The sequence below is a fragment of the Antedon mediterranea genome, chromosome 6 (assembly GCF_964355755.1).
Source record: "Antedon mediterranea chromosome 6, ecAntMedi1.1, whole genome shotgun sequence".
NCBI classification, from domain to species: domain Eukaryota; kingdom Metazoa; phylum Echinodermata; class Crinoidea; order Comatulida; family Antedonidae; genus Antedon; species Antedon mediterranea.
Genome location: NC_092675.1, coordinates 22855931 through 22883874, shown reverse-complemented (window position 1 = coordinate 22883874; position 27944 = coordinate 22855931). Strand labels below are relative to the sequence as shown.

General features: G+C 32.1%; 1 protein-coding gene across 1 annotated transcript; it reads right to left on the bottom strand.

Annotated features, from left to right (window-relative positions):
* Positions 1-441: 441 nt before the first annotated feature.
* LOC140052498 (stimulated by retinoic acid gene 6 protein-like) lies at positions 442-20759 on the bottom strand. Its single transcript, XM_072098105.1, has 16 exons — positions 20665-20759; positions 20225-20367; positions 16349-16481; positions 15553-15601; positions 14447-14575; positions 10558-10614; positions 10051-10136; positions 9280-9335; positions 8582-8643; positions 8120-8279; positions 4421-4469; positions 3764-3865; positions 2543-2706; positions 2046-2174; positions 1458-1633; positions 442-528 (listed from the first exon to the last, which is right to left on the bottom strand). The coding sequence occupies exons 1-16, from the start codon at positions 20757-20759 to the stop codon at positions 442-444; spliced, it is 1677 nt and encodes a 558-aa protein (XP_071954206.1).
* Between the last annotated feature and the right edge of the window lie 7185 nt (positions 20760-27944).

Sequence of the window (27944 nt, the reverse complement as noted above, 5' to 3'; positions counted from 1 at the left end):
ATAAAAGTCAGTCTCATTTGATGCTTAGGGAGTGGAGTTGAAAGAGTCAGTTACAACCCTGACACTAGGTGAGAATTGAACCCCGGACACTGGGATTGGAAGGCACATTAACCACCAAGCTACAGCTCCATTTCCTTCCTTTGGCCTGATGATACTGTACTTCCTACGTGAATCGTCGCTGTTTCAACAAACAAAAGTCGAGACTATAAATACCTTATCCTGGATAAGTGACAATGATCATAATAGTATTTTTCACTTATTATTATAGCTTAATGTCCAGAAAATTATTAAAAAGTAGGTAAATATCTTACTCACAGCAATAACATAATTCAAGTAACAAGTAACTGTTTTTAAAATCCATAATGTGGAAATAAAGCACGCGCCCTCAAAATATAACGTTGTGTAGTTTCTATAGCGTACCGTATTTGATAACATGTGTATCTAATCACCACCTGTCATTGCTATAACTGTAGCTGTGGCAACAGAATCCAACACATCATTGGCCGTCGACACCATTGACTTCTCTTTCTGTTGGAAGATGTTGTTAAACGGTTACATTTATAATATGAGCAATCAATTTCAGAACAGAGTCCTGGACGTTGAGAAATGAGAAATTTCACATTGCGTCTAAATCAATACTGCAATTAAGATTTAGAATTGATGTTCTTCTCATTGTAAACATCCTGCCGCCAAGGAAAATAAAATTCAATAACTTATTAGGATTCTGTATTTCTATACTTGGTAATAATCGTCGTTATTCGTCATTTCTCTTAACTTTCCCTTTTATGTTAAATCCAATGTATAGGCCTATTTATCATCATGGATGTCACAGTTAGTTTTTATCACCGATGCTTGCTGCTATTTTAAAACTGAAGGCGTTTAAGAGACGGACCATACTCTTTTTTTCTATAGTAATAAATGGCCTAATTATTTATCTGTCGTCATAATTCCATGTAGTCTATAGTCTATAACTAAGAAACCCCGTCATAACTTACAAAACGGGTTGGTGCAGAGTTATTAAAAAATGTAGTTACATGTTGCAAATACAATATGTTTAACCTCAGGCAGTATGCTAACCATTACCCTAATTACAGATAGCGTACAGAGCACAGAGTTTTGTATCGTTTGCATACCCACATTAATAATTTACCTTCTAAACAGATTGTTAGAGTTATGCACAATATTATACAAGAGCAAATGCCTGATGATTATGAACCGTTGTATCACTAGATGAGAGAATCTTCGAAAGTATAAATTCCGTTTCAAAATAGATCCGATTCTGCTTAAACATTATCATCATGGTTGCTTTCATACTATTTCTTTGTATTATTTCACCCACAGTGTGTAGTATTTAGTAGAACAAACAGCTCTTGATTTTAGACTGAAATTTATCCGAGGAGAAGATATACTGTAGTAGTACAAGGCATGAATAAATATATTTGCTAAATGTAACTTACTGATTTTTTTTCTTCTTTCTTGTCATTACGTATCCGTTCCAGTTCTGGTAGTAGCGCTGCACGATTCACGAACACGTGTTGGTTGCGCATCAGGGTAATAGCAACGAACCATCGGTTCCGTGCTACCTTGCTTCGACTTTGAGTACTTGTTAGGCGAACCGCTCCATAGTTGGTTTCTTTTACAAAAAAAGTATAATAGAATATAAACACATGATATCACGCTTCATGCATTTTCCATTTCTTTTTCAAAATTGGAAGTGGAAATTCTTTGTTCTTTTTAATATTTATGTATCAGAAATTCTCATTAGGTGGGGTCCTTCTGATATTGACTTAGGCAGTATAATGGCCTACACTAATATCCCCTACTATTTTCGAAGTGTGTAAGATTATTCTTTAAGGTGCACATGGGCCATGTTGCACAAGGAAGGGACCAACGACTTAACGTCTCATCCGAAAGACGGTGTGCTATCTACATGTATTCAAACCCACCAAGGCAGTTATAACACATGGGAGTGTGGACCAAAGCAAATCTATGGTCTGTCGCGTTTTAGCGAACACAGCTTTACTTAATAAATTAAACAACAATACCGTCTTTAGACACTATAGACTCCCATCGTTTACTTCTTGTTGAACTCCACAAAAGATGGCAAAATGTAACCAAAACCGGGTGAGTGTGGGAAACTTCAAGATTTAAAAATCCAAAATATGCTTTGTATCCTGTGATGAAAAAAACAATAAAAATAGTGTAAATAGGCCTATAAGGAATAATTTAAATAAGCGGACGCAGATGTTTCGCGAAACGTAGATTTGAGAACATTAATATGTAAAACCATATGATAGTGTTTCGTATCTTTATCTTGAAATGTCAAAAGAATTGTTTTCAAAACTTCAAACATTGTAAATACATTTTGATTCGATTTATTTAGTATTTTTCCTATTATTTATCATATTGCAATAAAAAATATACAAGCAGCTTCTTTATAAATTGAACATATAATAATGTACATTTACGCCAAGTGGTTGTTATTTCACATCCGCCAATATAAATTAATTTAAAACATAATTATAATATAACTTTATGTTACCTGAATCCCACAATTCAAACCCTCTCATAAGAACACATCGATCAATACGTCCAATAAAAATTGCGCCGAAGATTAAGCTTTTAATTATCCGTAAAAGACACGAGACGAGGCCCGTGATGACGTGAAAGAAAAACAACGTGTATGTAGCTACGTGGAACCAACGCCTTTAGGTGAAAATGTTAAATATTATATATTAATACATTCATTAAAGATGTATTGTCCTTCAAAAACATGAAAAATGAAGATTAATTAAATCAGACTTTGAATATGTGTTTTGTAGTTTTTATAAAGTTAATCACTTCTGTAGAAAAAAAAAAGGAAAAAAAATAATGTTTTCACTTATAAAATCACAAAATATATTGTTAAAATTCACCAAAAACCATTGGATGGCAGCCAATTTGACAATTTGTGACTTTAGATTACAGTTTTTTCAGGTAAACACATTTTTTTCGATCCAATTTTTGGTCAAAGTGGATAACTATTATGTTACATTAAAATGGCATATTAAAAAAAAAATTGTCAAAAATTATTTTTTTCAGGGGGACAATACATCTTTAAACGTTTTAAATTTCATTGTATAAGGATATAAATACTTGTCATTATAATGAATTAATCATTTGTGTGAAAATTAAAAGTTAATACAAATTCAGCTTTAGGGGAATGGAAACAGTTTTTCCCTTCAATTTGAATAATAAGACTATACATTTTTTGAACTGAAATCTTGATAATATCGGAACTGATTTATAACCATGAATACATTATTAAGACTTTATTTCTATTGATTATTATATTTCGGAAGTTGCAACAGCGTATTGACGTTCTATTATAGCTGAATTGGAATTTCCAATATCATGAAATAAATTAATCAACTAAGCCTAATGGATTTCATTTTATTGGTTGATATGAATAGTTATTATGACCCTGTGATTATAATCTTAATAATGTTATAGGGAAATTGTAACGCTTATGACGTCACTGTAAACGGTACAAGTTGCGTATGTAAATAAATCGGACATCACTATGTCTGTATATAAACACACGTAAAACTCCAAATACAAAATAACAGTAATCATTTTTTAATTTATAAGATGACACTAAATTCATTCATACTAACATATCAGAGAGAAAGAGTCATGAGATTTTATCAATATGTTTTAAAATCAGACCTTTAGTGAAGATATCAGTGATTTTAACTGATTAAATAAAATAATAATTGCATACCTGTTATCAAGACCCAATACCTTTCCCTTTTCTTGTAGACAACAATATTTTATTGCAAATACTTGTCCGTAGAAAAACGCATATCCGATAACTAATGTTAGCCTATCAAAAATAAGACACATTTTTTATCATTATGAATTTGTTTTCCATAACGAATACAACTATGGTATTCAAACATAATCGTGATTACTTTTTCATAATTACAATGCCTCTGGTCTGAACGACTCAAAACAGATTAAACTCGGTGATTAAACTTACCAATAATCTCGTATAAGAATTAATACGATAGTATCGTAGCCATCCCGGATTGGTAGTATTATTGTGAAGAATACAAGAAATACAAAGGCCCAAGCAGTGATTTGAAAAATTAAAAACTCTTGGGAGAAAAAAAAAGTAATTAAAAATTTAAGTTACGTTTCATGTAATATTTTGTTTGCTGTAATAATTTAAATTTAACTAAATCTAATGACGGAATGTTATTAATCAACTTACGACAGCTTTTACCTAAATTATACAAAATACAATCAGCGATATGGTTTCTATCCATTACGAAATGTATTATATTGTATTAATTAACGTTTTAAGCGTGACGTCTTACGAAAGGCTATACAACTTTATGTAATGTGCGAAGAGAATGTTACAGAACAAAAGACTTACCCCATAGCGTGTATCCGATTTGGTATCCCGAATAGCGCATACTTGCAACCTACAAAACAGATGAATCATTAGCAATCTATAAAACGTTTATAGTAATATTGAATACGGTTTACACTGAACAACATTAATATAAAATGTCGTTTTATTTTACAAATATTTGTAAGGTACGTCAACAAATCAGATCGGTTCTATCGCTTCCATCATACATTTTCGGTTCCATAATTCAATCAACCCAAATAGAAATTGATCTACTTGAAAGTTATTAAACAATTAGATTAATTGGAAAATAGTTCAAAATTATGTAACATTTACTGTTTTATAAAGCATTGAACAGTTTATTTAACAGGCCTAATTGGTATTTATATAATTATTGTGGCTCTCTACATGGATAACTTATACATATTAATTAGTTCCAAATTGATAAAAAACATTAAGAATTACACATGGTCCTTAAGTTGTAAGAACACGTGCTATTAAAATACTATTCTCAGTAAAGATTTGTTTTCAGCTGCAAAGGGATCAATCAAGTACCAAGTGTCTTGTTTGTAAAAAGTTATAAAATAAATCATCGTGATTTTTAAAATATCTTCAAATCATATCACCATTTTATAGAAGTAAACGCAGATAAAAACTGTACAGTCCATGCAAATAAACTCTCAACACAAACTACAAATACAGAAATTGGTTCAGTTTCTCCTTGAAATTGTCTAAAATCACCCGATTCTCAGTGTTTTGTCTCACTAGTTTGATAGTGTAGACAGAGCTTAAGAACAATATTGATTATATTTTTTAAACAAAGCGCCTAAATTTACATCTGAACGTGTATCATTCTGCGGTGGCAGTTCAATTGTTGAAAATATAGTTTTTTTGTTGTTGCTATACTTCACACATAACAGGTCATAAGAAAAACAATGTCCGTAAAGACGTCAATTTATATTTGTGCTGATGTTGTTACTAGCATGTTAGTCTAATTGAGAGTAACATCTATTTGTGTTTCAATTATTAGTTTTGTCCGTAACGAATAGATCATGCTTAAACTGACCATAGGCATTTCCGTACAAGTACGTCAATGGCTGCATATTAATTAAATTGTGACTATGAGTATGTTAGAAGAAACGGCAAAGATTAAAAAACACTCTCACACATTGGTAAACAGTTATGGCCCGAAGAAGTAACGCAGAAGAAGTACCAAGTGACTTTTGTTTTTTTCTATACTATTATTATTTTTTACTGTTTAAAAGTTATAGCAATATCTTTCTAATAGATAAAAATGTATTTTTATAAACTGAAGTTCAACGGATGTATATTTATGCTTTGAAGAAGATATTTTAATTCTCCCGGTTTACCAAGACAAATTGAAAAGTATGTTGATAATCTGTCAATAAAATACTGGATGGAAAATATGCTGGTTGTCTAAAATAATAAACAATAACATATATTTGCAAACTTTTTATATAAAGAAAAAGAAATTAAATTAAACAATTGACTTACTACAATAGATGGGTTTGAAAATTCTTGAGGAAATGATGATCTGTCACCTTTATATAACAACTGTGAATTCCGTCTAGCAAATAATAATAATAATAATAATAATAATAATAATAGATAGATAGATAGACAGATTTATATATCGCAAATAAAAGTTGTCTCTATGCGCTCAACAATAAAGAGAAAGAGGGGAAACAAAAAGGAAGAAAACAAAAAGACAAAAACACCAAGTTAGCACCCAAACTGGAGTATGGGGATACACCATCAAGGCTAAAGCGTGGTTCCCACTAGCGACGCAACGCAAGGGCGTAACGCAACGCAAGTGAATTGACCAATCACAAGCGATGGCTTATTCGCTTTTGATTGCTAACTGTCTATAACTTCGCTTGTCATTGGTTAAAACGCTTGCGTTGCGTTTACGTCCTTGCGTTACGTTTTATTGGGAACCAAGCTTAACTGGGGATCAGTGTGTAATTACCCCAGTTAGCATCGGTTAAGTCTTGATCTTTTCAGGGATCCGGTGCCTCCTAACCAGACAACAACAGACAAGAAAGGTCAACAAAAGCAAAAACAAAATAAAATAAAATGATAAATAAAATGTAACATTACATTCAATATTATTCAAATCAGGAAAAGGTCACGGAGGCCGTCTATGCAATATACTAATGGTGATAATAACGATACTAATGATGTTAATGGTTTTTTGATAGCGGTAGGAAGGCATTTCGAATCCAAGTAACATATTCCACACTAATGTTTATAATATCAATAGCTATACATAATTTTAGTTTTGTTTTCAGGTAAGTCAAGCATAATCAGTGTGAACTTCATGTAGAATTAGGTGAACACTATTTGATGCGCGACGTTTGGCAGATGAAGTTGACATTACTAATTAAGTAAATTGAAATTTGTATGGCAGGAATTAAATAAATAGTGATGATTTGCATTATAATACGGTAAACATGTCAAAGTGTACAAGATTTTGTTATTGTTTTAATTAAATGAAATAAAAAATACGTTTATGAAACAGTTCGTCGATCGAATGGTTCCAAATCCAAACGTATTGTGAATAACTAACCTGTATACAACGAGACTATGGACTAGAGACAGCATTCCTATAGTGTACGATATCCAACTTGTTACGTAAAACGAATCTACATGAGTAACGATTATAACATTACGTTTACAAGTACTGTATGTTTGATCTCGTCATCTTGTGCTTAAAGTGTGTTTGTAAGTGTTAACATTAAGATTGTAATGAGTAGAGCAACATAAACGTTCATACATAGAATAGTTGGTATTTTAAACTATAGATTTATGGAATTATCCCACATTTTTAAAAAGTAATATGAACAAATTCGGAAATTATTCAATTCACATGATTTATTGAAGATACATAATTAAAATCAATAATAACAGTATGTTCTTGTATTAATTCCTCCCCTCATTATAATAATCGGAAAACAACACTTTAAAACGTAACACTAACCGGAAAGATGTGATTCCGACAAATCAGTAACGTTAACGTTAAATCGTAAAGGTAGTGAAGCCTTCGGCAATGCAAGATCATTCGTAATAATTAAAGTCTAATACGTCAGTAGATTTAAGAGTAGCACCAAGTTTAACATTTTATATAGTTTATTAACAACCTTATAACTGTACTGAGATATTGTGTATTAAAAGTATATTAATACAGCTAGTCTCGTTTCTAAATGACATGCGATAGTCAGTTGGACTCAACCTACTGACAGCTGCAAAATCGGGTGCATTTTCTGATAGAGCGTCGTAAAATAAGAATGTTATTAAAGCGGTGCTATATACTTCTTTTAGTTTTAACAGAAAAGATTAGATTAAACAATGTACTCTCATTTATGTAAATTTGAGTAAATTTTGTTCTTCTTAGAGAACAATTTTAAGAAAAAAGTCAATTTACAATAGAAAATTCTACTCGCATTGCAACAAATTGCAAGTCAATCAATTCAATTTTTTTTAACGATGAACAAAGTCTTATTACAAGTCTTTGGGATTAGAGTTGTAATTTTGTTCTTAGAAAAAATCCTGACATGTGACGGGACTTGAACCCAGGACCATTGGAGTGGTAGCCAAGCATCATAACCACCAAGCATCATAACCATCAAGCCACAACTCCACATAATATTGTAAAATCACGAAAATCTTCTATCACAACTTTATTTAGAGAAAAATACATACCTGATGCAACTTGGAAGAGTTCTTTGGCATAATTGTAATCATCTGTAATATTTCCATCAGGGCGTGATAGGTCCTCTTCCGGGATATACGTATCGTTAAACAATGTTTTAAATAGTTCATCCAACTTTTCTTTCACAGCATATGTATATAAAATACCAACCTATTAATTGAATAAAAAGTGACCAGAAGGATAATTGAAAGTGATTGTCATCACCAATCTCTACAATGCAATTGATCATTCATATAAATGACTGGTTATCTAGTACATATGATTAGAAATGTTTGCAGTTTTTGTGTCATCTTGTATTAGGCCTAGTGTTTTCTTTAAAGCATTCTACAAATTTCTATAATACATTACGTTACTTTAATGTCAGTATGTTTAAGATGACTATACTGTATATAATAAGCATTATGTCTTCATTTAAACAAACATTAATTTCGGGCTCAAACATTGTAACATACCTGGTGTAGCGTTAAAACAGATAAGACAAATGTACAGATAAATCGTGTTGAATATCTGAAATCTAAAAAAAAGTTCAAAGTAAGCAATAAAGAACATTCAATTACAAATAATTCGTATTACAAGTTCACGTAGGCCTAATTAGAAAAACGTACATATCAACGTACATCACTTGTGATAGGAATACCCAAATAATACACATCGTGAACTAAAAATGGCGTAATAAAAAAGAGTTCGGTACATTTTTAGGATGTAAATTTATATTATGATAAAGAAAATTATGATGAAATTCATAACCATATAGAATACAAAATATTCACAACAGTTATATTTCTACTAACATCCTAAAGCGTGACGTGACGCGACGCAAGTGAATTGACCAATCACAAGTGATGGCTTATTCGCTTGTGATTTCTAACTGTCTATAACTTCGCTTGTCATTGGTTAAAACGCTTGCGTTGCGTTTACGTCCTTGCGTTACGTTCTAGTGGGAACCAAGCTTAAGGGGCGAAAGGTTGACGTTCAAAGGGGCGACATTCAATGAGGTGACTTTGAAAAGGAGTGACTTGACTAGCATCCATCACATCATAATCTGATACTTAATAAATATATTGCTCAGAATAGATCCATAATGACCAATTATGGTAAATCATGATTTGAAGCAGTATGAATAAGATGAGTAAGGACAAATTGTACTCACAAGGTATGTTCTTGTATACTTTGGATATATACTTTCGACATCTTCCGACATCTTCCCTAATGACAACATTAACAAAGTTAACATAAACAAGCATAACGTATATTGCAATTTTTTAATAATTTCAACATAGTACAACTCGTACCAATTGGAATACACGTGTATTCGGATGCGTTGAGATACAGGTACATACATTTAAGACAAAAACAAGATAGCTTACCGGCGCCTAACGTATACCTAACCATCTGAATAAAGTACTTTTATATCTCAAAGAATTTGCTTTACAAATAAAATTAATGTTCTTGTCTTTTGAAACGTGCTATAACAATGAAAAATACTCTTCAGTAAAACGCCTGTGCCTTTAAATTTGTAAATTTAATTTTTACAAAGAGGATACAACGTGACTGACGCTAAAGTTTTATATATGTATATTATAAGCTGACTGTTAGGAATACGTGTATTAAAATTAAATTAATTAGGTCTAAAAACTCTTACAGATGCCTTGTCACACATTAGATAACAAAATCACAATTATTTCTTTTTTTATATTGTCTAAATATAGGCCTAATTAACTTTCAAATTAGAAAATAATCCCGACTTGCAAGATCAATCAATATCAAGAAAAACACACCATTCTCTCAGATGATATCTCCAAGCAGGTAGGTAATATTTGTATACTGTATCAATGACTGGCAGCTAATAAAAAAGTGGATCCTAAAATGAGGAGTAATTAACTAAAACCTGGATTCATCATTGTAAACGCAGAATACTTACTCTTTTGGTTTATGAAGAAGAGTCAGCACATACTTATAGTAATGACTTTTAGTAAAAGCACAGAAGATCGGGTCATTATCCTCAATCTGAAAATAGGTTGTATAAACTGTAATAACATAAAAGTTACATCCAATGCGATATATCAGTCTAAATCAATTTTTTTTTATAACCGACTTATAACCAAGCGAAAAAACTAAAAATAACCATGCATTAGTTATACAACTCGCAGTCGGTACATATGGAATAAAACATTCCGTATGCATTTTGGCTCTTCCAAACCAGGTTTGCCATTTGAAGGTTTTACCTTCTTCTTTCGGGTGTCTAGAAAACTCTTTAATAAATTGGTTTTCTTCGAATGTATCCATAATAATTACTTTTTCTTTTGTTTTTGTTTGTTCGTCATTTTAGTATGAACATAATGTATTTATAGTTCCTGCTATTTTTACGGAATAGAATTTTTAATGTTCGATATTCTGATAAAATGTTTAAACAAAAAATAATAATTACCATGTCTGCAGCAGCTATTGGAGTAATTGAGCTTCTAGACAACACCACATTCATTGTCTGTTAAAGCACAATTATAAAGTTATATATTAGTAATATTATTACAAAGCAAAGACAACATTGGAATTGTAACAAAAAAAGACTAGACCGTGAAACTAAAAATGAAGAATAATTAGATAATGATCAATTAACACCGGTAACAAAGACAAAAACTTGAAAAATTTGACAACAACAAATAATGAGATTGAAGATTGCAGCGGCAACTATTACTTCAGGCGGAGGAGAATCCGATAATAAAATGACGACAATGACGATAATAGCCCAAAATAAGATGACAGTGACAAAACTAAAAATAAAGTACGGAGATGAAAATGACGACAATGAAAATAATACTCACGACAAAACCGACAATGACGTGACAAATGCGAAAAGGGACATGGGGAGACAAAAGCGACGATGACATTGACAAGACCGAATAACAAACTGTACGGAGACGAAAACGACGACAATGAAGATAATATCTACGTCGACAACTACAATGATAGCGACAAAAGAACAAAAATGGCATGTTGTATGGAGACGAAAACGACGACAATGACGATAATATCTACGATGACAACTAAGATGAGATGAAAATGACGAAAATAAAAATAATAGCCAAGACAACACCGTCAATGACAGTGACAAGGACGAAAATGACAAACTTCACGGAGATGAAAATACGACAATGACGATAACAGCTACGGTGACAACTACAATAATAGCGACTAGAACGAAAATGGCAAGTTCTACGGAGATGAAAACGACGAAAATGAAAATAATACCCAAGACAACACCGACGATGAAAGTGACAAAAACGAAAATGACAAACTGTACGGAGACGAAAACGACGACAATGACAATAATAGCTACGGTAACAGCTATAATGATAGCGACAAACGAACAAAAATGGCATGTTGTACGGAGATGAAAACGACGACCATGAAGACAAACAGCCAAAAAATGGAAGATAACAGTGACAAAAACGAAAATGAATCACGGATACGGAAACGACGAAAATGAATCTAAAACCCACGATAAACAGTTTTTTTTTAAAATTATTTTATATTTAATTATTTTTATTTTAGTTTCTGTCACTGTCAGCATCGAGTTCGTTTTGTCTATTACCTTCATTGTCATTCACGTCAATGTGGGTTATAATTGTTGTTATTTTTTATGGGTACATTCAACTATATATTCGTATATTTGAGTGCAACATTCACAATTGTCTTATATAAGATTTGTTTTAAAGTTAAATGAGTTCAATGTCCACTATTTCATTGGTATTGAATAATGAAGTTGATGTAGTACTGTTGTTGACTGACTGGCATTTATGGCGTAAGTAAATCGTCTGTACTTAAGCGGCTCAATAGAAAAAATAAGAATTAATTTAAATAGTAAACAACTAATGAATATTTATGAGTGGTATATGTTGAAAGATACTCTGGTCGACTTTACAGCTCAGTATGTCGGTTGGTTGGTCGAATGTTAGCTGATGTTATGGCTACGTAATCAATATGGTTCCACTGCTCGGCCACGCACTAACTAACTACATACATCTACCGTGAATATCATTAAGCCGCTTGCATAGACGGGATACACCAGCCTCACGTGCAAACTGAACGTGCAATGAACCATCTGAACTTGCAAAGTAATACCCGAATAATTCACTTCACGTGACACGCACTTAATCACCCATCAAAAGGCAACGATACACGTACAGTAGAAAATTGATGTCATCCCCCCCCCCCTCCCCCACGTGATGATACGCAAACGTTTGATCTGTATAATAACCAAATTGATCGCATAAACACCGCAGTCGACTACGAAATGCACTAAAATAATCATTTAAGTTTAATAATCGTATTTGTTATGAAACAATATAATCACCGTATTATTACGTTTCATGTCCAAAGTAAGGTAACATTTCATTAATTTACGTACTTTTTTTAAAGACTAAATCATAAAAGGCAAGGAAATAAACCGTTAAAATGTATTGATACGAACAATGTGATCGGAAGTTTAAAGTAAAATAAACCGGTGTGTAATTATTTATTGTCGCGCAAATACGTTCTTTGTATTCCAACTAAAATGTCAATATGTTTTACTTGAGAGGAATATTAACGTGAGTAAAATATATGTTCTTCTTGTTTAATGATTTCACAAACCATCACCTCTTTTCCGGAAAATGCTATCAAAGTTGTGATTATATATCATTTATTTTTACATTTAAAACCAGAATTGTCTTTTAATAGTAATTTGGGGAAAAGCAGCAAGACAGATTTTAATGTATTGGCTATATCAGTGTCGGGTCATTATAAGGTCGATGTTTTATTTGGGTCATTTAATCGTACTGAATGTATTAAAATGTCCAAAAACATACATTAAACGTAAATATTTGAACATAAAAACGTGCATACTCACATAATTATGGAATTATAGCACATTTTCAATATTTCAACCAATAATTGATGGCAATAATTCGCAACAAATTAATCGTTTCTGCGTGTTTTGCAGTAAACTATAATGCCGTGATGTTTATTATCAAGTAGACCTACCTCAAAAGATGAACAAAATAATACACTAAGTAGCTTAAACGGAACTGTCTATGAAAACCTATTAAACACTACTAGATGGGAAATGCCAGTGCATTATAGTCATATACAATTAGTTAGTAGATCTTCATACCCTATTTACTTTGTATTTGTATTGACGTAATAAACTCATGAAAAAATGGTACTCATTAATTAAAATATCAAGTCACGTAATATATTAACTGAAGTCTATTATATTGGTGAATTTTCCTTTGTGTAATGTGGTCATTATGTCTATTTTTAGTTAATTTATCCTCGAATTAAAAAGAATACATTAATTTGTGCAAATAATAACGATGAAGGTATTAAGAAATACATGCATTCTATAAAAAATAACAGTTCAATTCAGTTTATTATTTCAAATATCATAAGACCAGAATATATATGTAACAGCGGCACTGTAACTTACAGTAGACGGACGTAGACAATTAATGTCTATGACGTGTGTAAATTTCTTCTGTTAAGATCAGGTTAAGGCATATTTGGTGACTGGATTTAGTTCGTTTGCAGTTCGAATCTCACTACTGTATCTAGAAATCTCATTATAGGAATATTTTGTTACAGTAATATAATATGTGACAACACATATGATACAGATGAGATACTGTATTACCAAGATAAAAATAGTGTAGTGTTAAGTTTTTATGCACTATATTTTTTGTATAAATTGATTTTTTGAAGATATATGAGTGAACATTTTAGGTGTTTTGTGAATTTTTTCTATATTTTGGCTCTCGCTAAGTGATCGTATTTTTTATTTAGTGAAAACAAGACAAACCGAAACAAGGGGGAAAAATCTAATTAATTTGAATCACTTATTATGTGACGCCATTGTTTGACTAGTCGTTCTTATAGCATAGACTTTCACCAGTAAAGAAAATGTTAACAGCATGTTTAAACTAAACATATAGCAAGCTACTTGACTATTATCATTACGTCTTCAACAAATCCTACCAACTGTGGCAACCCATATGTTGAAAACACTGTTTCCTCTTGTATCATTTTCCTAGCCCGACCTCATTTCCAGTGAGACATTCAAAGAAGCATACACGCATATACCTCCTTATTGATGACACTGAAGGGAACAACACTTGTTCTGTAGCTTCTCTTACAAAATTGCATAACTCCAAGAATTATTTATGCATATTGTGATCCAACTGATCCCCAAAAAATCCTTGATGGAATGTTACAGACATCAAGAATGTTCTTTCCAAACAGAGAAGTATCAATTAATTTCTGTAAGAAAATGACAAACTAACCTTTGTTTCTTTATATGACTGATACCAAAGTTTTACGTCTTTGAATAAACCCCATGCAAATCGAACTAAAAGAATTACATAGCAGGCATACACAGGACCCAGTATTTCTGCGTACAGGTCACCTACAACCTAAAAAAGCAAATTAAAAATACATACTGATCACTTAGGACTAATAACTGTTGTTTAGGCCTAGAGATACATTTGTATATATGCATATTCATCCCGTTGCCTACTTTTCATTGCGGTATGTATATACTTAAAATTACCACGAGTTCTTAGAACAGTAACAATGATGAAACACATTTACACCGAACAGCGACAAGTAATCGATTACAATCATTGATAAGTAAAAACAAGCACTTTACTTGAAGAATATACTTGAATCACTATATCAAAAGACTACTATAAACTTATTGACGTTGAATGCATTAAAGGATTGTTCGTCGGATCGTAAGATGGTCTGAAGTGCTCTAAGATACAAACAGGCTCTCTCGGAATGGAAAACACCACCACACCTTTTCGTTGTGTTTAGTAGAGTATTTCAGTATACGTAATATCGTTTTTTGAACCGGTCGGTTGGTCAGTCGGTAAACACTAGCTCAAATTTGAGCACCGACTGCGGCCATGTGTATATGGCCTTTTTTTTCTATAATATAAATTATTAATGTAACCAAATCAAATTTCTATCATTAATGAGAGAGAATTTTTTATGAAATTGTCAATGTTATATTAATAACACCAGAACATCAGACACATGTAGATCTAGCACATTTACATTTACTTAATACAGTGATGTACTTAATGTTTAAAACAATTTGAAGTTGAAGTTGAAAAGCTACCATTCTATAACTTTATGAATGTTTTATACCCGAAATTGTGGAGATAAATCCTGTTATAATGTAATTATTGTTTAGATCTTTAAATAATCGTCATACAGTACAGTATTAGCTAACCAGCTACTTCCTTCATGCTGTATGTGTGGCATGATAGGGTTATGGTAGCGTGGTAAGTCTACATCATACTTTACTTTACCTTAGACCTACCACGAGAGAAGTTATATCATCTACGGTATCATTTGCATTTAAATGTTTTTAAAGGATGCTTACCCCGGAATCAACTGGACAGTCTGCGAAGCGTATAATATAGAAAAATAACCTAAAGAGAAAAAAGAACTTAAAACTCATTAAATATTTAATAGTAAAAAAAGTAATAGTGAATAAACGATAACCTACTAACAGTGCTAAAAGTGCTAAAAATTAAAGACGTCTTCAAATGTAGGGTGTTATATAAACACAGCCTAAGACTGGCCATTACCAATACATTAGGCGTCACGCTTGCCATATGATGTTTGTTGTCCGTTTACCTCGCTTTTTTATCATGCTAATTATTGCCTCATTTAAATACAACCTGTGTTATTGATATAAAAGTACTCTAGGCGTTGATTTCAGTTCTGATGATGAGAATAGTATTCTCGAAACATGTCACGGTATTTTAAGGCAGTTTACATATTCATCAAATGCTTCACAATTTTGATTTTTAACTGGAAAGTTTGGTGGTGGTATCATACATAATTTATCAAATATATTATTCTAAGTTTAAATTCACAAGAAAAAAAAGGTTACATATTATTGAAATAGTTTAGGTATAATGACCATGAAATTATCCCATTTGAATAAATGCTTTTGACGTGATATACTTGGTAAAGCTCTGTCTACACTATAAAAAAAATATAATGTGGCCAAATATGGAAGTGATATACTTAAATATGGTAGTGCTGACATCATCATGTCCATATATAGGAACATCACATTTGTTTGTCACATCAAGTTTGATAGTGTAGGACATAGCTTTAGAATTGTTCAAACAGAGTATAGTATCTGCTTGACATTCTAAGAAGCTTACCAATTTGCCGTGTAAAGGAAACCAATGAAGTTTCCAAGCAAAGATGCAGGTGTAGATAAACAAAGTAAGAGAGGGTAATATACAATGCATACTTCGATAACGTTTACGAAACAGATCAACACCTGTATTGTACCTAAAATGAACGATAATACCATGCATTAGGACATGATTAACAACAATTCCAGTTAAAACCAATAGACATAAATTTTCATTCTTACATAGCGATATTACACTACTCAACAATGAGTTCCAAAGATAGGTCATGAAGTTTTTTGTATTTTATATTTCTTGATCAGTTAGTTCCAAGTTGATCACGAATGTAAATATTATGTGTGTATTGTTTTGCTTGTGTTTTTCTGCCAAGAAATGGATGAATGACTTAATAAATCGAATCTGAAACTGAATCTGGTAATATACGTCAACGTTCTTTCATTTGGTTCGTGTGGAGAAAACAATGATGGTATTTAGATATGAATTTAGATTTTAAATGAAGTTTAATATAATCTCATGTGAGTTTTCTGGGAAATGTTTAGTCTACTGTTTCATTTTCAGATTTTTACGAGATTAGAATTATGTATAACATGATTGAACGCCTTATAAAATAAGTTCACCATCAGGTCAATAAAGGTCCATTTGAGTTTATTCATTGTCATTTTAACCCGTCTCAAATACGTTAATTAAAATCAATCAAGATGACATTTTGGACGAGACAGCTAGTTTTGTTGATGATTATACATTTCATTAGTAAATTAAATATTTAGTTAAATCTGACAAAGGGTAATTAATTCATTACTAGATCGAAGAGAGATCAGTATTCGGAAATTGGTGGAAGTTGGAGAATAATGTCCAAGACTTTTTAAACCTATCCTGACTTAGGCTACTGGTACTGCGTCTTAAAACGAAAAGAATTGTTAGAACTGGCGTTGTTGTGATCTTTGTCGTCTCATTAAAATGACCGCGAAAGATGCCTAATGTCATGTCTAAAGCTCTGTCTACACTGTCAAACTTTGTGACAACAAAATATGATGTGCCCATATGGACATGATGATGTCATATCACTACCATATTTGGGCATATCACTACCATATTTGAGCACATCACAATTTTTTTTTAAAACTAGTTTGATAGTGTAGACAGAGCATTACAAGCAACGCGTTTGCGACTCGTAGATGTATGTTATTTTAAACTCTAATATCTATTCTCGGAAAAAAACATATTTATTAGTGTCCTTTTGACCCTAGTAATCTTTTTGAAATTCGGCGAATTCTATGTCATTACTAACCTTTTTATTAACCATTTTCCCAAGTATTCCTAATGTACTTAGAGTAGTATAAAATACACAATTACGTCAAAGTGTTCTTAAAATTACTAAACTTTCTGACGCAAAGCTACTCCGTGACAGTAGTTAAATAAATTGTTATCCTGTTGGAGCAGGGTATCCGCTGTTTACTTGGGCTCAAATGTAACCTCTATTCGATATACTAGTATTATATTCTAATTTCTAACATCTGTATTATTGAGTAAATTTAAGTTAAAGTGTTGTCATAAATAGTTAATTCTTATTACCTTTCACTTTGTGTGTACTATTTACAGTATTTGTTATTAAGTATTAGCTTATATATTTGTCACCAGCCAATCTTTTTTAATGATACAGGTAAGCCTAAACGTGATTGTTCGAACAAATAGTGTTTATAGTGTTTGGAAATGATAATTTATTTGACTTTAACTATTAAAATTAATGTTTTATTTTTCTTAAAGGCTTGCACTTTTTTTCGTATGTGATAATTACCTAATCTGAAGTGTTTAATGCACATTGCCGGCTACATAGAGTTTTTTTTTCCTTTGATAAATTACTGTGATCATGTGGGCGAAATGACTAACTATCAATTAGTTCGGATAATAAACTGTCACAAGATGATAGACTTATAGAATAAATTTCTATATATAGATTGCAGAATGAAATGAAATAAGGTAGATTGCATAGTGTGAACTTGTTAGGTTACTCTTGAGAACATATCTTTTTCTTATTGTTTTAAGATATATTGTCTTTTTGGTGTTTATTTTTAGCGAAAGTGAATAGCTTGATTAAAAGTACAAAAATTACCTAATCAAAGTTTGATTGTATTCATCTTTATTTATCATGCTTTTGAGGACAGTAAAAAAAGCCAATAAATCATATATATTTAAGATTCAAGATTCAAGAAATTTTATTTGTCCATAAAAATGGAAATTCACTTTGCTTGGTAGATTAAAACAACAATAAAAAAACACACATAAAAAATGTTGCCACAATTTAAAACGTGCAGTATTATATCAGATTAAAATACAAGATAAAAAGTTAAAAATAAAAAAAAAACTGTTAAAAATGTAAAACTATTTAAAAATTGCATTATCGTCTTACATTAGAATTAAAAATATGAATGCTATTTACAACGAAGGATTTTCTAGTTCTACAAAGATTTGCTCTTGGAGGTCGTAGCCTAATACCTGATCTATTATATTTATATAATGTGAAATATATAAAAAGAAAAAAAACGTATGGGAAAATAAAAATATAACAGTTACAGGTATAAGAGTTTTTTTAATGTATTAATGATATATTGCATATTTTATATGTACATTTTTCATCTATGCATGAATGTCTTTTATAAAGTGTAAGAGGACGTCTTTAATGTAAAATGACATTTAACAAACATAAAGAATCAAAGAAAAACAAAAAAAGCAATAAAAACAGGGTTTTTTTGTAAAAAATAATAATGCATATTGAAAGGACAATGATAGGTAATCGTAATAAAGATGACTGAATGATCTAATGAACAATGAACAAAAAAATCTCAAAAGACAAACAAAATCTCACTAAAAATCAATTATATTGTACTATCTTTCCATAAAAGATAAACAGTATGAGTCAAAAGAATTAGAATTATTATTAATCAAATCCAATTGAATAATATTATCATTTTTTTTAATGACAGTTTGAACTTTATACAAAGCATTCACTTGGGATCAATTCTATAACATTCTAACTGATGTCAAAACATCATATTCATGAAATAAGTGACGTTATTACAAATTACAGTAACGGTACGGTATATAATGCACTCTTCGAAGGTAGATCAATTGAATTGAATTGAAATATATATTTATACTGGGTAAGTTAACCTCTTCAGTCAAAGACTGGTCTCCCAGAGGGCCCAGTTGGTGATCAGTGGTTGTGATGTACTAATACACCGGGGTAACCCCCTACTCGTCTCGAAAGATGTACTAGGTTCTTTAAAGTGCACACGAGCTAGATGTGTACACTGGACCTACGGTTTATAGTCCTTATCCGAGAAGACTCGTTCTACCACCAGAACCATGGAGTGAGTGAGCCTCGAACCCATGCCGATGTTATGGCTACGTAATTGCGGTTCCACTGTCTTAACCGCTCGGCCACTCACCCACTCAATCTTTGGGTTATGGTCGTAAATCATTTCATTTATTAACTCTTCCACATTATAATGATTACGTTATGTTTTTATTGGTGTGAAGCTGCCATTTGAGTATTAACTACTAAAATAAGTCGTTATGTTTTCCATGTAATTAATGATTTTATAATTATTGAGTTTTTTAATTAAATTTGATTTTTTTTTTACCATGTAACTTTAGGTACGTACACATCTCTGTGTTTGATTGGTATAATGTATGTGTATGGGCATTGGGAATGTGTGTATTTTATTTACCTACTTATTTAGGTGACTGGTTTTTATTAACTAATCTAATTTAAAGATGCCTGAAACGTAATCGCAGTCTTTTGGCAACGATTTGTTTCATGGTGGGAAGCAACAAGAACTATAGTGACATTAGGCGTCAAATGTATTAATGTAATATACATACCCGATAGCATTGACGGAATATCACTGACATCGGGTTGATAGTAGAATGAACCAGTGAAAAGGTCTAAGATACAAGTAGAGGTTACAGCGAACGCACACGCGAATGGAAGGCGATCATCATACGCGTCTACTAAATTTACTGGGCTAAAGAGAAAAACGAAAAGTAGTATTAAAAATATATTGTTATAAAACGCATCAATGCTAAAAAAGCAAAACAATATAGTATCAAATATGATAAGATTGAGACAAGAATTAAAATTAATTAAGAATTGTATGTGAACAACAAATATAAGAAACTTGTTTTTATTAGTAGTAAAATTACTTAGCCTACAAGACACACTAATCATGTTTTCATGGTTTGACAAAACTCAACTTGTATGAAAAGAGCATTTTAATGTTCAAACCAATTTTAATAACAATTTGATACCTACAAAGCAATACCTGGTCGTTTGCCACAGCATCCAGGACACATTCGTTTCCTCGGTTGCCAGAATGAGAGAAAGACAATTATCCAGAACTATGAAAGAAGGAGCCATGTAATTGAATAAAACGTGTATAACTTTCTCTAATCAATTTAAGTACCGATTCGTGTCTTTTATGACTGCATTTCTTTTTATAGTAAATTATTAGACACATACTGTCAAATATACAGCAGATTGTTGACATGATGACTGTACCTTAGTTATTTTCAACTTGAAAAATCAAACCAAAAAGTTGACCCATAGATTTAGTTATCTTTGTATCAGAGTTAATCATGCCCGAAAGCCTTATTAATCTAACTGCATTTAACTGGATAAAAATAATTTTAAAAAATGTGATTTCTATTTTACAATGTGGTTCTGGAATATCAGGAATTGGACTCGATATATATTTCCTTTTATTCATTAAAAGTGAAAAGTAAAAATAGCTGAGCAATAAACATGTAAGGTATACAAATAAGACAGTCAATAGAAACGTTGAAGGAGACAATAAGCTTGAATGTAACTCCCCTTTAGTCATTTACGAGACATTACTGTAACAAGATTAATGTCAATTGATTAAAAGTGAAGTTACGTAAAGTGATAGTTTTTTGTTTGGCTTAAACAGAAAGAGATGAATAATCGGTACTTATATCATTATAATAGACTTGTTGACGGTCACAAAATACTGTGAACGAGCCAGCTAATTAAACACTAACGAAGACAAAACAATCCATGGAAATAATCAGCTTTTAACAATATTGTCTGAATTACCGGTAAAAGCCAATGCAATGTACAATAGATAGTAATATTATCTATTTTATTTTATCGTTCATCTATTTTTTATCTTAAATTATTATAAAGTATCATATTATAGACTGACAAGCTTATGAGTGATTTCTGTTCGTTCGTAGAAATTTAGTTTACTTCAGTAGCCACCCTTTACAAAAACACAGACCAAAGCAAGCAATTCCGTGGTGAAAACATTTCAAAATAATAATTGACTTTTACACTACATAACATTTGCCAAAATTGGCGTCCAAACAGCTCAAACGCAATATCCATTCAGCCTACAGTAACAGTTTTTGAAGAATAGGCAAACTATATTATTATTATCAGGAGACTTAAAGAAAAACGTCGCCGTCGGCAGACACGGTACTTGGGGTAGTTTATTGTCACCTGACATGATACCGAATGAGAATCTAGTGCCAAAATAGAAGCACTGAACGATTGAGTAAGCTTAAACATCTTTATAACTTGAAACATTGTTTATAGCTAAAATTCATGTAAAAAGTGACTACTGTCAGTACTGCTTTATTGGAACTAAAATATCAGTCAAAATAAAGAATGAAGTAAATAATACTTACTGCTGGTGCTAAATTCCACGCAAGATAGTCAATGAAGTTAAATCTTGGATTATCGCAACCGTATTCACCAGTAGATCTTTAATGTAATAAATACACAATATAAAACCAAAGTTTGAATAGCAGTTAGGAAAAAACATATAATCTATCAGATGATTAAAATAACAACAAATAAAAATTACAATAAATAAATAAATACAATAAAACCATTTTGTAAAAATCTTCATTAACTGTCCTCCTCATGTTTACAACCCCTACTGTAACTAATTGTTGCAATCATGTTTACAACCCTTACTGTAACTAATTGTTGCAATCATTGTCACTAACATCGTTAGTGTTTCACCATAATGATCTTCATCATCTAAATCCTAAGATAAAGGGAGAGTTGCTATATGCACGTGGATTGACCGGAATTGTACTGTAATGTTTAGTGGATGGAAGTAAGATGGGTATGGTATTTAAGCACCTCGGGACGGGTATCTTTCCTAGTCATCAATATAACTATCATAGAAAAATATTCAATATCACTACCATCACTCTTATTGAATATAAGCAATACCATTAAGTTAAAATTAATTTTAAATCCTCGGGTTCTTAACTATTTTTAGTGTCATAAGCCAGTACGTTTATCAATTTAGAGAATATTTGATCTTACTGCTTTCCGTTTTACCGAACAACGAGAAAAAAACACACAAAGAGCATCTATATATAAATTATGGTTAATTCTGACATAGGCGAGCACAATGCAAAAACTTCGGTACAAATCTCCGCCTTGGATACCTACCTTATCTATCCGAGATGTACCGCGAAACGTAGATTTGATAACATTAGTGTGCACGCCGACGCTATTGTTCCATATTTATATCTTAGGAAGATATTATAAAGAGTTTTTTAACAACATTTATGATTTCAACATTAGATTTTCCTCTCAATTTCAATTCTTCCCGGTCAAAGTAATTTCCGGGTTTAAGATAAGTTCACCTTGCAACGACCTGGTTTCAAATATTTTCTCTCTTTTAAACACAAGGGAGCAGTTAAAATAATAGATTTGACCCTAAAGGTGACTGGAAACAGGCACTTTCCATCAATCAATACAGTGTCCCTTTGGAAGACGAAAAAAAAAATCAGATATATCCATTTCAGTTTTTTGTTTATTTTAAAACATACCGCGCGCATGTGTGAAGGTACAGTAGTTAAATAATAGGAATTATACTGCAAATTAATAAAGATCAAATTCAATATACGCCATAAAGAATCAGAATATATTGTGGGGAATAGTATTATAAAATTACATAGGGAGATTTGATGATAAGACATTTTTCGAGTGAAATCCCGATAGCTGAGTTTTATTGAGTAAGCTTGCAGGAATAACTGTAGGCTATCTTCCTGTGTCCCGTTAGGACCGACATGTCTGCCCATGTCTTCTTTCTTGGGCCCACTCTGTCACGGCAGTTAGTTTCAAAAGATGATTAAATTAAATAATGTATTAATAATTATTAGGATGGTATTCATTTGAATAAACGCCTCTCCAATAAAACATCACTTTGAATAATAACCCCCACCCCCACCCCCTACCCAACTATCTAATAAACGTCCATCCACATATTTATAATAACACAATTATACTATTTGTAGTAGAATTCACCGCACTGTTATCTACAATTTACCAAGCATTTGTTATTCTTTTTTACCACTTTTCATATCTATTAGAGGATTTCATTTGATTATAAATGTTACCATTATTAAAACTAAAAAATTTAACATATATCCCTCGAATAAGCACCTCCCTCAAATGACATCCGCCTCCACAAAGGGCCCTACAAAACAATAAAACACATACTTTCAAATGTTATTAATCATCTAACACTATGAAACGAAGTAGTTTAGTTTTACGAATGTCAAGCATTTTCAATAATGGTAACCGACAGAAAACGTATAAGGAGAACATTATCATTCCGAGAACCATCGTCTACACTTCCTAGAGGGGGAGCGAGCAAAGCGAGCTCACCCTCTAGTAATTTAAAGCAACGCTTCTCTGTTTTTAGTCGCGTGGAAGCGACTCTATAGTTCACTATGTCGGTCGGTCGGTCTGTCGGGTCTATCGGTCTGTCAGTCTGTCTGTCGGTCCGGTATCACTATGCGTTTTAGCACGCGACTTATGGCTGTTGGCCTTGTTTAACAATGTCTGAGCTTTAAGTACACTCATACTATGACTAGTACTGGACGTTCGATCGTAACTTATGTATAAATGAGAAAGTAAATGGTTTTTTCAATGTCTTAAAAGGTGCATATAATCACAATTTCCCTGTCAAGCAAATATGAAAAAGAATAGCTGATCGTCCTTGGATGACTCAAAACGTTCGTCGACTACTTGATGCAAGGCAACGAATGTATAACAACTGTACTAAAGCTCAATGGAGAGAAACACGCAATGCTGTCCAGAGAAGCATTCGTTCAGCAAAGAAATTTTTTTATGATAAATCAATGCGAGGCCTTAAAAATAATGATCCGGCAACATGGCATCACAGTGTACGTAAACTGTGCAATCTAAAAAATCGAACCATGCTAAAATTCCCTGGCCACTCAAATCAAGATCTTGCAAATGATATCAATAACCACTTTGCATCTGTGTGCCGACAGCTTCCCCCAGTTGATGTAAATGCTCTTCCTGCATATTTGCCTTCACCTGAACCCCCGCCAACAATTTTTCCTGGACAAGTCAGACGATTGATTAATAAATTAAAGTCAAAGAAGTCTAGTCACCCTGATGACTTGCCAATTAAACTTATAAAAGAATTCGCCTTTGAAATTGCTACCCCACTTGCTCATATTTTTAATTGTTGTCTTTATGAAGGTGTATTTCCCGAGTTATGGAAGTTAGCAACAGCCATTCCTGTTCCAAAAGTTTCTAATGTTAACATCATTCCAAGATTTCAGGCCAATTTCACTTACCCCCATCTTTGCCAAGATGTTTGAGTCATTCCTTACTGATTGGGTGACTAGTGACATTCATGAACATTTAGATATTAAACAATTTGGTTGCCGTAAAGGCTCATCTACTAGCCATTATCTTGTGGACATGATTCAGTCTGTAATTAGTGATATTGAAAAAGGTGATTTTTTTGTGGATATTTGTGCCGTTGATTTTACGAAGGCCTTCGACCGAATTGACCATACGGTCATTGTTAGAAAGCTAGTCGACATCGGAGTGAGAACATCTATTATTCCCACCATCTGTAGCTTTCTGACAGATCGTAAAATAAATACTAAACTTAGTTCATCCTTTTCCCCTTATGCCAACATCACATGTGGGATTCCACAGGGTACAAAGCTTGGGCCAATTTTGTTTCTTATATTAGTCAATAATATCTCTATGGAAGGCTGCAGATGGTGGAAGTATGTTGATGATCTCACTCTTGGTGACACTGTTAAACATGGTAATGCCCCTAAACTTCAATCTTGTCTTGATGACCTTACTGAGTGGTGTGATACAAATCACATGGTCCCTAAACCCTCTAAGTGTCATATCATGAGAGTTAATTTTTTGAAAAGAAATATTCCCCCTCCTAATTATTACCTTAGCGGTACAACACTTAATGTTGTTTCGTGTATGAAGCTCCTTGGACTTATAATCCAGGATGACTTGAAATGGGATAACAATGTCAGTGACATGGTAAAAAGAGCATCCAAAAGGTTGTATACGTTATATATCCTTAGAAGGGCCAATGTACCAGTTCATGATATGATATCCGTTTATGTTTGTTATATTCGCCCAATCTTAGAATACGCCTGCCCTATGTGGCATGGAAGCATCAATAAGGCCCAAATATCGACCATTGAAAGAGTGCAAAAGAGAGTTTTACGTATTATTCTGGGTCCCGCTTTCCTTACGTATGATTCAGCTCTTGAGCTTACTGATATGACCACTCTCGCATCCAGACGAGAGACGTTGATTAAAAAAATTGGAGAAAGGCTCTTGGAATCGGAATTGTACAGAACTATTTTGCCCGACTACCGCATTATTACTAGAGAGCTTAGATCAACCACGGTAGATAAACCCCTAATTAATATACCTGTTTGTAGAACTAACCGTCTTAAGACCTCGCCTGCCCTTACTATAAGTAGAATCCTTAATTTAAACAGTACCTGATCACGCTGAAGATGGCTATGTTATAAATATTTACATATAGGCCTATGCATTTGTATATAAATTTTGTAATCTTTTTAACATAACATAATTTTATTTTTTTAACTGATTTTCTTTTTAATTTTTTAATGTTTTGTATAAATTTTTGTATTTTTTAAATTTTTGTGTTTCCATATATATATATATATATATATATATTTGTAAATCAACAATTTCAGCCTTCGGGCTGCATGTTTTTTTATTGTATAAACCTGAATAAATAAATAAAATACTCATTGATTTCGTTTAAAATTATTTCTTGAAATCAAACATGAGGATATTACCCAAAAATCCAGGATTGTGTAAACTTCCAAAATTCATCCGACTGCGCATCGTCTGAGTCATACGCACTGAAATAATCCATAAAGTAGTCTCTTTGATCTTCTGTGAGGTTAGCCTCATTGTAGTAGTCTCTTAACTCTTCATGTGTCCACTCATCCGCCCCTGGTGGCAACTGATCAATTACCGTATCATGAAGAGTCATTCTAGAAACTACAACAAATTATATAGTTTAAAATGTATAATAAATACAGTGCATTATTAAAGTGATGACAATGTAAATGCAGAGTTTGATTTGCTTATTATAAAGCAACATCAGACATACAACCTTTTTAAATGCATGTAAGCCTACAGTATATTCGTGTTCTTTGTCGCATGTAAAATTAATTAAAACACTGCTGCGTGGGATAGCAATTATGCGTACAACAATAATAATTAGGCGGTAAATATAAACCCACACAATTATTTTCATTATTTGTATAAATGTATAAAAAAAAGTATGTTAAGATAGGAAATACACAAAAATTCATTGCCATTTTATGTAAATTTGAGGCATTTTCGAAAAAAAATCAATTTTAAAATAAGAACAATGCTATTTTTTAGAAATAGTTAAATGGTTAATGCTAATCAGTAAACATCCTATCTTATAACATTATGAAAAAACACCAATTTTAAAAATAAATGGGTAATTTCACAATGATCGTATCATCTTTACACCTGACGAAAAATAAGTGAATGTTGTTCCTTTGTTATTTTTAACAAAATTAATAGGAACTTTATACACGGAGCTACCTTTAAGAATTGCTGTGACTGTATTTTGCACGTCATAATTGATATTAAATCCACATAATAATTATGAAAAGAAAGTTTATTGCTCCATGAAAGGGAAATAACACAGTAATTATGATGAACACGATAAGTTACCTTGAGCAAGAGTAAAAAATCTTGCCATCAAAGATTCTCTTTCTATATGATTTACATTTATATAACTAACATTTTGTTAACACGCACCCCATAGTTATACGACATTCATAAATTGGAAATGATTGATTTAATTAATTGTACCACGAAATATAACATTAATGAATAATACTGTAAAAGTATTTTACATAAAAAGAAACAATTCTTTGTTTTATACATTGCTAAGTCATACCAACCAATCCAAATCACTTAGTCGAATGACATCACAAACCATGAATCAGTACACTATACATTTAGCCACAATGATGCATTTTGAACTGATTCTTACAATGCTGCAACAACCCGCGTACAGACATAATTGTTCACGATGGAGGAGGAATATTACTCAAGTAATCTGTCCTCACAATATGATGCAGGGCTTAACGCAGAGGAAGCGAGACAGATTTATGAATTTTTCAGGATGATGTCTATAGTAGCCCCTGTCGTTTTCGTTCTGATAATTGTTATCGGTAT

Bases quoted from the DNA above. Each gene is read 5' to 3' on its own strand.
- LOC140052498 (XM_072098105.1), bottom strand. From the start codon at position 20,759: ATGGCTCCTTCTTTCATAGTTCTGGATAATTGTCTTTCTCTCATTCTG. The intron at 16,482-20,224 runs GTATGTATATTA...CGTTCATTTTAG, and splicing joins TATTCCGTCAATGCTATCGG to GTACAATACAGGTGTTGATC. The intron at 2,707-3,763 runs GTATGCAATTAT...TTTCACCTAAAG, and splicing joins GTATTGGGTCTTGATAACAG to GCGTTGGTTCCACGTAGCTA.